We start from the raw sequence: 13,441 nt of genomic DNA, 5'->3' as shown, positions 1-13,441 counted from the left end.
GCTGGTCCTTTGCTGGTTTAAGCTGGTCCTTTGCTGGTTTAAGCTGGTCCTTTGCTGGTTTAAGCTGGTCCTTTGCTGGTTTATGCTGATCCTTTGCTGGTTTAAGCTGGTCCTTTGCTGGTTTATGCTGGTCCTTTGCTGGTTTATGCTGATCATGTGCTGGTCTTAAGCTGGTCGGACCTGTTTAGGACCAGCACATGACCAGCTAAGGACCAGCTTAAACCAGCGAAGGACCAGCATAAACCAGCAAAGGACCAGCATAAACCAGCAAAGGACCAGCTTAAACCAGCGAAGGACCAGCATAAACCAGCAAAGGACCAGCATAAACCAGCAAAGGACCAGCTTAAACCAGCTCAAACCAGCATCCCAGCTTCAAAACATACCTAACCAGCATATGCTGTTTTTTTCAACAGGGACAGTGAGTGTGACAGGTATGAAAGTGTAACATGCTTGTACGCGAAGTAAAAAGAAACCTATATTACCTCATAATCAGGCCTGACTTGGTCAAGCTGTGCTATGATTGTTTTTAAGTCAATATATACTGATTGTAAAAATAATACTTAAAGCTGCAGTCCGTAACTTTTTGTGTTCAAAATTAACAAAATTTATATAAAGTTACAAATCCTCCCGATGCACATGCATCGATTTTGAAACATTGCATTTGAATCGTGAATGGTTTGTTTGGTGAAGATTTAAAATTCAATCATTTCAAATACAGGATGGTCAATAGCACATCAATAGTCTTGAATCAAAGATGTGCAAACCATTGATAAAGCTGCCAACATATTTTGTGCATGGCCACTACTACTGAAATACAACTCTTCTGTTTTCTATAAGATAAAATACTGCTGTTATACTAGTATCATTGTTTATTTGGTAAGCAGAAAATGTTTAGGTGATCTTAGGATATCGCTGGGATATTAGGATTTTTTTTTCTTTATTTGCATTTGAGAACTTAAAGCTGCAGTCCGTAACTTTTTTTTGTGTTCAAAATTTACAAAATTTATATTATAAAAGAGTACACCATGAATCCATTTTCCAAACCATGTTTCTGGCTTGTCTTGAATCACTACGGTACACCTATAATAAGTGTTTATATTCGGATTATTTTAGACTGGTTCGGGTAGGTACCGCTGCAGAGTACCTGCGTGATTCGTCATAGACATAAACAGACAGAAGTAGCTCTGGCTACAATGTTCTTCCGCAAGACGCATGCAGTTCTGTTCATTAACCGCTAGAGCGCCAAAAGTTACGGACTGCAGCTGATATTTTGACTCGGCAAGACACTCAAATATACAGTAAAGAATTTTATATATAAAAACACTACAGACACAAGCTCACCGCACAATTCGAGCACATTTGCGTGGCATATAATGTAATACAATACTAATATATTTTATGCCGTGTGTAGATAGAGGCTATAACCATCAGAGAAGAAACCCAGAAACCACGTTACACAAACAAACGTACCTGGAATAATCAGACACACCTGGATACTGTACACACCTGGATTAATACAGTTTATATCTGTTCATTAACCGCTAGAGCGCCAAAAGTTACGGACTGCAGCTCATATTTTGACTCGGCAAGACACTCAAATATACAGTAAAGAATTTTATATATAAAAACACTACAGACACAAGCTCACCGCCCAATTCGAGCACATTTGCGTGGCATATAATGTAATACAATACTAATATATTTTATGCCGTGTGTAGATAGAGGCTATAACCATCAGAGAAGAAACCCAGAAACCACGTTACACAAACAAACGTACCTGGAATAATCAGACACACCTGGATACTGTACACACCTGGATTAATACAGTTTATAAAGCAGAAACGTATTACTCTGATGCACCTCAGCGGTATTTGGCTGTATATTCCTGACTATAAAGCGAACAGGGGTCTGGGGGATCGGACACATAGAAACAAAGCACGTTTCAGACATTCACACACGTCTTTGTGTACGGATATCTGTAGTGTTGGTCACATGAGGCCGCCGCAGCAGTTGGACTTCTGTTGCTGTGACTCGATGTAATCATGGATCTTGAACTTGGGCTCGTGGGGCTGCTGGATGTTTCTGTGCTTGAGTTCTCTGTGTGGAAATGAAGGAGAAAACATATTAATCAGTTTCAGTGTAATAACTAGAAATAAAAAAGTTTCAAGGCAAGCTTTGAATGCCGGTTTGACAAAGGCTTGAAAAACCTTGAAGCACTTACATTTGAATAAACTTGTGAAAACGAAGTGTGCTTAATTGTATTGAATGTGCACTTGTAGTGTACTTGAGATGTTAAAAGTATATATATATATATTTAAAACTACTCGCAGACAAAATAATTAATGAAATTAAAGGGCACTTTTTATTTAAAGAGAGTGTATTTAAAGTGAGACACTTTCATGACTGTTTCTTAACACACTTTATTACAAAGTGCAGTTTTTAAAAGTGTCCTTATGTCAACACTCTAAAAAATGCTGGGTTAAAAAGGGACAAACCCAGCTTGTCAAAACAACCCAATAGCTGGGTCAAAACAACCCAATAGCTGGGTTTGTCCCTTTTTAACCCAGCATTTTTTAGAGTGAAAATAAATAATTTTTAATAGTCTTTTGTCATGCTTTAATTTAATGCAATGTATAGCGTGTTATTCAAAATAACATTTAAAGTTAATACATTTTAAATGTACTAAAGTGCAACTACAAATGTGTAATTACAAACATATTTCAATAAATGACATGCAGGTTTCAATAGAAATTGCATTAAATTCTATTTGAGTTTACCATGAATGCTTGTCAGTACATTTGGCAATGCACTTTAACCATATTTTACAGACAATAGAAGTATTTTTTATATTTTATATGTAATAATTACATATAATGATGTGATTATGTCCTACATAAGTGGGTCAAAAACACTCATAAGTTAATTTAATTGCATTTAATATAAATTTAAACTATAACACAACCATTTAATCATTTAATTACTATTATATTAATATCAAACTAATACGCAATTGTCTGAAAAAAAAACACATTTAGGTATATTTACATAAGTACTCTTTAATAAAAAGTATGTTAACACGCAGTCTTTTGCATTAGTATTACAAAGTTGTTGCTAAATTGTCCTGAGTGGTTGTTGGCAAACTATAGGGTGAAAAAAATTGAAATTTTACAAATAATTAATACCAAGAAATGGCAAGTAACACATTGAATTAAAAATTAAGTTTAAATTTTGACGTATAAAAACTGAAAGAGCATTTTCTTGTCAAATGTACTCTAATAATCAGTTTTATTTACAACTTCAAAATATAATTTTACACAGTGTATGTGGTTGCTAATTTGTTTTTGTTGGTTGCCAGGGCATGTCTAGGCAGTTACTAGGGTACTCGGACTAAGCAGTCGCTTACTTGTCAAGAGACCCTAGTGATTATTAAAAAATAAATAAATAACTAAAAGGAGTCTCATGCTGATGTTTAATACTTGTTTCAATCGGCATACAAGCAATAGTAACAGTGACAATTGTTTCAAATTCACTTAATGTTTATATTATATATATATATAGAAAACCTCAAACCTTGCTATGGCATGGAAAGCGAGTTCCACATTGACACCAGTCTTGGCACTTGTCTCCATGAAAGGGACTCCATATTCCTTCAATAAAGAAAAAAGCAGAGCACTGCAGTTAAACAAACTGCGATGTTTACTGATCATTTGTAATAGCAGTTAAATGGACATGTTACATTCATGTACGCTCATACCTTAGCCAGCTTCTCCCCTTCTTCATGTGTGATCACCCTCTCAGCAGCCATGTCTGACTGTACAAACACAATTTCATATTCATATTAAATAGTAATGTTTTGTGTTCTTGAAAGACATTTTCTTAATAAAGTGAAACTACCCTCAAATACAGTACGTCATTGTTGTCCTTACAGAGTTTTACACAAATTAACCAAGAAGAGTGAGAATAGTTTTAAGCAGCTGTTAGGATTTTATGAAACATTCTGGGTTAACCCTGTGAAGCCTGACGTACGACATGATAGTCTGAAAAATCTAATTTTTTTGAAATGGAACAATTTATTCAGTATTTAGAGAAAAGTTTGCATATGTGTTTCATCATGTTTGATACATTTTATGGCTCATATAGAATGATATAGGAGAATATGGTGATCAAACTGAAGGAGGAAAAACAGATCTAATTTCATTTAGAGGCCCAAATTGAGCAAAAGTATGCAATTTGCTGCACCAAGAAATTCTGACAGCTTGTAATGTACGTCAATGAGATCTTTCTAACTTGGAGTGCTGGCCTAGTTTACTTTCACTGTAAATGCATTACTGTAAACACTCAGGGAAGAGCTGAAATGTTTCTCTGTGGTAACTGCATAATGACACAAAAGCTCATCCCAATAAAGCCTACTGCATCATATTTGATATGCAAATATCTAAGGGCTCTAAATGAACAACATCCTGAAAAACCTGTTGCACACAATCTACTACATGCTTTCCGTCATCTGATATTTGATAGTTTATACACTTTTTTTTTTAGCAAAGTAAAAGGCCTTTTAGTACTATTGTACATATGTCCTGCTTTAGATACATGTGTCCTCATGCTGTGAAATCTTCACTGACTGATCTTTACTGACATAAGCATAAATGTTAGAATAAATACAGAGTTCTGGCATGAAACTCTAGATGGTGCAGTCCGATAGGTCTAGCTCAATCTGACCTGGCGACATCATTGTCACATGGCAGCTGATTGGTTCTCTCCTGTATCGGTAGCCAATGAGCTTACTGCTCAATATTCAAATACCTGGCTTTTGTTTGCTGTAGCAGTTAGCAGCGCACTTCAGAAACCCTCCACCTTCCCCAGCTCCACCTGTGTAGATCTGCTACGAGGTGATTTATGTATGCTATATGGGGGTTATTTCATGCATGTTATATTTGCAGCAGCAGTATTTCTTACATGCTCACAGCTTATTTCTCATATGTCAGGCTTTACAGGGTTCAGCATTCAGTTACATATTCCCTTCCTCTTAGTCATTTTTCATCCTTCTGTCTCTCTACTAACAGTGATTTTTGCTTGAGGGACGAGTCAAAATGTTCTGTGTAACAGCCTGTACTGAACCCAGGAACTTTCCTTTAATATCAGACAAGGCTTTCTGGCTACATTAGGGCCATTAGGGGGCGCTATCTAATCCAGTGCAAAACCAGTTAGAGCAGTTAAACCAGAACACACCCCAACCACACATCACAAGATAAAAGACAACCAAAGGTGGTAAAAATGCTTGTCTAAAATGAATCACTACCTAAAATGACACACTGACACATAAAAGGCAGAGAAGCATAAACGCCAAGACCAAATACATTAACATTGTCATGTACATTACCATGCCAATCCCTCCGAGAGTTGTCATGACAGAACTTAATATTTCAAGATAAAGTAAAGTTTACTTGATTCTCCATACATAATTTTTATACAAATCAAATATGATCCATCAGACATTTGAGGAACATTTATTTGTTCATCTCTCTGTCGTCATTGTATTGCAGTGCATTATATGTTTTGCCACCACAATAAAAACTACTGAGCTTTGATCATAAAACTAAATTAAATATCATCTTTTTTAAGACATGCTATTGTGAGATATAGAGTGACAGCTGATATTCATATGTATTTTTGGCAAGTAGTCTGCCGTTATAAAGATCTCACAAAAGAATTTCATCTTTTTGACAATATAAATATCAGCAACTGCACCAAATCGCTTATTTTGCTCAGTTTGGGCATCTGAATAAAACTGATGCGTGTTTGTTCCTCTTTGAGTTTGAGCTCCATATTCTCACTATATTGTACTATATGAGCAATAAAAGCCTGATGTATCAAATATGATACCTTTTTTTTTAAAGATTTTGTCTAAACTGTTCCATTCAAAGGATATCAAAAAAAAAAGAAAACATTTTGAACAGGGGTTTTTTTTTCAGAAAAGATTTGCAGCTCTCTCTCCCTCTCTCTCTCAGTGTGTGTGTGTGTGTGTGTGTCTGCATGTGCATTAAACATTATTTGCACATTTAAAGAGGGGCTGCTTGTTTCAGTTCACTCCTTTCAGGAAGTCCCACTTACCTTGTTGCCAAGCAACATGATGACCACATCCTTCTGTGCATACTCATAGATTTCAGTCAGCCAGGCCTGCATAGTGATAGACATGTAAAAAAAAAAAAAAAACACTTTGAAGGACAAGAAACGCATCTGCAGTAATAATGAATGTCATTTCACAACCCACGCTAACAACAGCAAGAAACGAGAACATCAGATAAGCGTGCATCTGAAAATGTCTTGAAATGTTTGTTTGTCTTACTCTGATGTTGTCGAAGGAGGACTTTCTCGTGATGTCATACAGCAGCAGTAGAGCTGTAATAGAAAGCACAGCATGTTCAAGTCACACCGTACTGCATGATTCAGAGCTGAGCTTTATAGTAATTAAACACTGACTCAAAAGTCTGTGTTCTTCAGGACTTGTGACTGTACAAATTTCACCGCAGTGTTTAAAGTTCACAGCAGTGATCTCCCACATAGACTGAAACTAAACTAAATATTCTACTGAGGAACTGTTTTTGTTAGGCAAAGATGATATATGTGACCCTGGAGCACAAAAGCAGTCTTAAGTCGCTGGGGTATATTTGTAGCAATAGCCAACAATACACTGTATGGGTCAAAATTATTGATTTTTCTTTTATGCCAAAAATCATTAGGATATTAAGTAAAGATCATGTTCCATGAAGATATTTTGTAAATGTCCTACTGTAATTATATTAAAACTTCATTTTTGATTAGTAATATGCATTGCTAAGAACTTCATTTGGACAACTTTAAAGATGATTTTCTCAATATTTAGATTTTTTTTGCACCCTCAGATTCCAGATTTTCAAATAGTTGTATCTCAAATATTGTCTGATCCTAACAAACCATACATCAATGGAAAGCTTATTTATTCAGCTTTCAGATGATGTATAAATATCCATTTAAAAAAATGGACCCTTATGACTGGTTTTGTGGTGCAGGGTCACATATATATATATATATGTGTGTGTGACGCCGTCTGGATTTAAATAAGTAAATGCGTAAGATTTAATGATTGGATCATTATTGCATTGATTAATATGTTTCTAGCATGTTGTATGTTTGGCAACAATTCTTTTTTTTTGTGTGTGTCACACCCAAGAACACCTGTGACCCACAGTAAAATCACAGTAATGCACGACCCTACACTCTAAAAAATGCTGGGTTAAATACAACCCAGTGCTGGGTAAAATAGGGACAAACCCAGCAATTGGGTTGTGTTGACCCAGCAGTTGGGTTACTACCCAGAAGGTTGGGTTAAACATTTAACCCAACCGCCGGGTCAAAACAGCCCAATTGCTGGGTTTGTCCCTATTTTACCCAGCACTGGGTTGTATTTAACCCAGCATTTTTTAGAGTGTACATAACTCACTGCTTTAAAAAGATATGGCACCAGTAATGAAGTCTGTTAGAAGACAAGTGCAAGTGTCTCAGTGAAGATGGCATATTTACCCTGAGCATCTCTGTAGTATGCGTGAGTAACACTGCGAAACCTCTCCTGACCGGCCGTGTCCCAAATCTGCAGGAGAGGAGCGTTAACAGGTGAAGCTTCATTTATGTGTCAAGTAGGGGTGAATTCAGTTAAATTGGGACACTAGACTGGGGGATGTAATAAATCTGATATTTGAACAGCTAGGAGGCCAACCAAATTGAATTTTGTGAAGAAAATGTGAGTGGCGCTTGCCTGTGCAAAACACATCACCACATGCAGTCTGGCTGGTTGCTAGGGCATTTCTAGGTGGTTGCTAGGGTGTTATTGGTACTTGCTAAATGATTCCTTACTGATCCAAGTCAAGAGTTCACTCCCTGGTCTTTATGACATTCTGGTCTGTAGATACAGCTCGGCTCCCTTCAGTGTTGGGGAAAGTTAAAGCAATGCATTACAATATTGCGTTACTCCATATAAAAGTAACTAATTGCCTGCCTTAGTTACTTTTTATGGAAAATAATGCATTGTTATTTTGCATTACTTTTTGTCACCTGAGCTGGGCTTGCTCGTTCATTTTACGGGTCACGACGAGGCGTTCCCCATAGCGACCCCTAGAGGACGCAGTGTCTCGTTCCCTACTCAGGGAACCATGGTTACATAAGTAACCTGAGACGTTTTCCCATTTATTACCAAAAAAAAAAAGTAACTCAGATATTTGCCTGTAAAATTAAAAGTAATGCATTACTTTACTAGTTACTTGAAAAAAGTAATCTGATTACATAACTTGTGTTACTTGTAATGTGTTACCCCCAACACTGGATCCCTTCTTCACTCTAAAGCTATGGGATTTTTGTAAGCCGTTTTATCATCCAGCAGGTGAAAATCTGATCATAACAGCAACCATCTGCTCAAGTCGCATTATTCATGCCCATATGCCAAACAGTACAGGACAGGAGTTCAATACAGTACTCAAATCAGTGTAATTAATAGTGATGCTTGTCTTGTTTGCTTACCTGGATTTTGACTTTCATGTTATCCACAGTCACCACCTTATTCTTATTACGCACCAGGAAGAAGAAGAAACACCCATTAAAACACAGTACTCAGAAATGTTCTGAAAGGTAAAATAATGAACAGTAAATAGTTTGTTATTCAAGGAAATCACGCATAATCAAACAGGAAAACAATTTAGCTACTACTAAAGTGAGATCTCTAACCGTGCTATTTTGCTTTTGTGTGGCCAGGCTCTCCACGCAGACTTAATTATATAGTGTAGATGAAATAACAGACCAGCTCCCTGCTTAATTTCCTGTTGACGTCAGCCGTTACTTCCTTTGTGAGCTAAATGTTTTAAAATCGTACCTTCTGCACTGAGAGGACCAGACTTATCAGATGTTTTCGTGCACCAAATGGCAGTGCAATCAGAGACGTCAGTCACACAAATGGAAGTGAGATTTTCGGCGATGAGTAATTATCATCCACAGACATTCACATACAGGCACCCAATAATTCATTCCTGAATATCTACACAGTGACTATAGTTAATGCTGACTGATCAAAAAACATAGGCGTTTAAAGCTGAAGCATGTGATTTTTTTTTTCACTATACTTTCTCTTTTCTCAGCTTAATGTGGGGAGAAAACTCAAAGTAGTTTGATTTGTAGGTGTCACCACTTGCACAGAAACCGCACGCTTCACCTTTTAAATTCACTAATAGTAGAATACTAAAATAAAACCGTATAAAATAACACTTACATCAAACCTGGCATAATGTGTCTTCAATAGCTGAATATATAAGCAAATTAAAATGAGGTTTGAGATTTAAAAAGAGGAGGAGATTCTGCTAACACATATTCTGCTAAATTTCTTCTTTTGTGATTCACAAAAAAAAAACAAAATCAGGTTTGGAGCAACAGGAGAGTAAATGATGACAAAACTGCTTTTGTGGATGACTATAGAGCAATAGTAATCACAAATGCACGCTTTGGCTGCTTACTCCTTCCAGGAAGTTCTGCATAAAAAAATGAAATCAGAGCAGAGTACAAAGCAATTCGAGGAGAACATTAACCGGTTCAATAAGAACGCAGGTATGTCTCCATTGTTTCTTCAATCAGCATTGTATATCTGACTTGAATGAACAGCAGAGGTCAGATGTCTTGTTGTTTCTCCAAGGGCAAGCTAACAAAAGCTGCAGATTAAGATAAAATTAAATCCACTGACGCGCACACACACAAAAAAACTGTGATGTTTAGGGTTGGGAATCGAGAATTGGTTCTTTTTCAAAACGGTTTAAATTTTTGTTTTGTTTTGTTTATTAAAAATACAGGAACATTCCTTTAATAGTTCTTGAGCATGTTCACTTCACTTCCACTCGTCCCACTGAAAACGCATATATCTATATTTTTCAAAATTTTCAATAAATTCAATAAATAAATGAAGAGTTCATTTGCAAAAACCGATAAATGCCACTTTCAAAAAAAATTATGTTTTTGAAAGTGCGTAAGCACCAGAGCGCGTACACACCTCACGCACCGGATGCCGTGCGCGCGCCCAAAGACAAGTGGACATAGTGGTGTATTAGAGGCAAAATATGATATAAATACTGTTCGGTTTCTGGCACAAACCGATCGTTTCCTGTCTTAGGACATCAATGTGTCGTCACGAGCCGCAGGGTTTAATTTGGATTTGTCTGTGCATGTCTTTTTTACTCTCATAGATTTTGTTACCATTGCCATGCATTATACGACTGATAGACTGCAACGGTTAAAGTTAAAAATCATCATATGTGTTCTACTGAAGAAACAAAGTCACCTACATCTTGGATGCCCTGGGTGTAAGCAGATAAACATCAAGTTTTCATTTTTGGATGAACTATCCCTTTAATAGAAACCTTTGACGATTTTCAGACTGTTCAGTGCAGTGCCTATCATAGTCGTGAGCGAAATTGGCTTACAGACTTTTAACATTATTGCGATATTCCCTAATTTGATATCGTCAACAAAGATTTTGATTATAAAGCTAATAATGCTCTCAGCCCTACTTGTGAGTTATTGATTTATGTTTGAAACTTAAACTTACAGTTCAAAACTAAATATTCTCAAAACTAAATCTCAACCTCATTTTGTTCCAAACCTGTATGACTCGCTTTCTTCCTCAAAACACACAAAGAGAAGTCGCAAACCAAAAACTAAATAATAATCTACATTTTGGCCTGTTCCTCACACAAATCTATCATATGACTGTGTGAGAAAAAGAACATAGTGAGTCACATGAATATTTGTGCTTCTTTTATGGTGAATCTTTGAAGCATGATAGTCCCTTTGGGCACCATTCACTTCCACTGGTTTGGAACTACATGAAGATGAGATGACAATTTTTGGTCTATCCCTTTACATTAGTGTCAGTCGTGAACAAATTCCTCGAAAGTACTAAAATAATCAATAATGTAAAAAGACCAGGATCAAAGCAGGAATCAATAAATTCCTTACAATTTCCATTGCTACAGTGGCGATGATATATGACTATAGGATATCCATCTATCAGTTGCTCTAGGAATCTGCTTGATCTCTTTGAGTCTCAACCTATTATTTGAGAAATGGAAACCCGACCTGGTGTCAGTTACAAGGCCCTTTTGACCCGGAAAGTATATCGATTTATGAAAAACATACATCTTTCAGGGCCTCTGCCTATCCAGCATAAATCAAGCATAGCCATCAATTTGTTGTAATGGCTTTCCATTTCTCTGGCATCAGACTTGCTCTGCTCTGGCTCCCACACATCCTCATGCTGAGCAAGTGCTACAAGGAAGAGCCCAAAATAGACACAGGCTATAGTGCTGCCGCTGTGCCATTCAAAAAATACCAGCACAGAAACGCTTCACTGTTTCTCTGAGCTGCAGCTGATAAGATGCTTCATTTCAGACGTTGTTGGCAGGCGATCAAAGAATGAGGGTTTAAAGGGGTTTTTGAACTTCCTAAAGACACCTTCTGTCTCCAAGCATGGCACTTTCTGCTCGAATCTGACGTTCGAAACCAGTCCACATCACAAGCCAAGCTAACCTTCATTTCCTTGCAAAAACACATACTGTGAAACCAAATTGACTGTCTTGGCTTGAGGGCAAAAATCTATTTGTGGAGCATGACAAACTTTATTTTCCTCCAATAAAAAACAAGCCCTTAACGCCAACTGCCAACAGCCTCTTACATTAGCATGTTGGTGCATTAACCATCATGACGCCAAAAAACAAAAACATGACTCTGACATATTTTAAATTCACACTTTGAGAACATAAACCAAAAATATTGATGGCTCATCTTGCATTTAGGAGCATATACCCATTTTTGTCCAATCAAGTGCTCTCTACAGTGACAATGTTGGTAGTAATTGTAACTAGCAAATGATGGTTCCTGGCTGTGATGGAAACAAAGGCCGATGAGCTCTTTGATAGGTCTCAATAGGATATGCATCATTTCACTGGGTCTTTAAAGTCTTGGTGAAACTGTCTTTTCTTCCGTATTGCAACAAAATGTAACAGATTATTGTAAAACGAAAAGTAATGTGGGACTTGGTTCAATCCATCGGTTGTTGACTGGATTTTGAGATGTGGCCGTTGCACTAAAAACTGAATGCCAGCTTGCAGTCACAATTGTGGAGGGACGGGGTTTAAGTGGACTAAATTACTGGAAGTCCAGCATACGTCAGATTGCAAGGTCAGATTAAAAAAATAAATATGCATGGATGAATCATTCACAATAACATTTGGAAAATAGAGTGAATTTTCATCTCGCGCCACCTTTAAAGGGATAGTTCACCCAAACATGAAAATTCTGTCATTAATTACTCACCTTCATGTTGTTCCAAACCCGTAAGACCTCCGTTCATCTTTGGAACACAAATTAAGATGTTTTCGATGGAACCTGAGAGCTCTCTGACCCTCCCATAGACCGCAAGGTAACTACCACGATCAACGTCCAGAAACGTAGCAAGGACATCGGTAAAATAAGCCATGTGACATCAGGGGTTCAACCGTAATTTTACAAAGCTACGAGAATACTTTGAGTGCAAAAGGAAAAAAATAACGACTTTATTCAACAATTGAATAAATACGCCTCACCCTAGCGCCATTTTGGAGAGTATCCACTGAACGTAAATTGCGTATGCTGTTCCGTGTCAGCTGCGTCACACGGATACGCTGTTTACGTCGTTTTACGCTTTGATTTGAATGAAAACAACATATCCATGTGACGCAGCTGACACAGAACAGTATACACAATTTACGACCAGCGGATATTCTCTTTTTTATTTTGCACTCAAAAAGTATTCTCGTAGCTTTGTAAAATTACGGTTGAACCCCTGATGTCACATGGATTATTTTACCGATCTCCTTGCTACGTTTCTGGACCTTGATCGTGTAAGGACCCTTGCTGTCTATGGGAGGGTCAGAGAGCTCTCAGATTCCATCAAAAATATCTTAATTTGTGTTCCGAAGATGAACGAAGGTCTTACGTGTTTGGAACAACATGAGGGTGAGTAATTAATGACAATTTTCATTTTTGGGTGAACTAACCCTTTAAACACACCCCATGTAAGTTGACCAAAATTCTCTCTTTTCCTCCCCAACCAAGTGCTGGCAGTTGCAGCTCAAGACCCAGTGTCATGGGGCGACAAGTTAACCATTTAGCCAGACTGAAACGAGAATGAGCATCAGATTGGCCAGTTATATCCGAACACTCCAAGACATCTGGAGCGGCACAATGACTTCACAGATTTGTCCGAGAGGCTGCTGGACTGCACCAGCACCACTTCAGAAGACCAGAGATTTGCACAGTTAAATGCCAATGGAGAGTGAATACAGTCACTCACTCACACACACTCACACACTCACACACTCACACACTCACACAC

General features: G+C 37.4%; 1 protein-coding gene across 2 annotated transcripts in view; it reads right to left on the bottom strand.

Moving 5' to 3' along the window:
- Window positions 1-1,201: 1,201 nt before the first annotated feature.
- LOC107654586 (ras-related protein Rab-37-like) overlaps window positions 1,202-13,441 on the bottom strand; it is a 16,813-nt gene continuing 4,573 nt past the window's right edge. The window contains exons 3-10 of one of the 2 annotated variants that reach the window (XR_001630351.1): window positions 8,551-8,592; window positions 7,561-7,627; window positions 6,347-6,399; window positions 6,112-6,177; window positions 3,755-3,811; window positions 3,571-3,647; window positions 1,814-2,097; window positions 1,202-1,506 (exon numbers count right to left, since the gene is read on the bottom strand). Coding sequence is in view for 1 of the 2 variants with exons in the window: in XM_016441731.1 (XP_016297217.1) it covers window positions 1,989-2,097; window positions 3,571-3,647; window positions 3,755-3,811; window positions 6,112-6,177; window positions 6,347-6,399; window positions 7,561-7,627; window positions 8,551-8,592 (471 nt within the window). In the remaining variant the exon portion in view is untranslated. Of the gene's footprint in view, window positions 1,507-1,569; window positions 2,098-3,570; window positions 3,648-3,754; window positions 3,812-6,111; window positions 6,178-6,346; window positions 6,400-7,560; window positions 7,628-8,550; window positions 8,593-13,441 lie in introns of those variants that run through there. The other variant, XM_016441731.1, reaches the window with a different exon arrangement.

This window comes from Sinocyclocheilus anshuiensis, unplaced genomic scaffold (assembly GCF_001515605.1).
Source record: "Sinocyclocheilus anshuiensis isolate Anshui unplaced genomic scaffold, SAMN03320099.WGS_v1.1 scaffold787, whole genome shotgun sequence".
NCBI lineage: Eukaryota > Metazoa > Chordata > Actinopteri > Cypriniformes > Cyprinidae > Sinocyclocheilus > Sinocyclocheilus anshuiensis.
This window is presented reverse-complemented; position numbering and strand designations above follow the sequence as displayed.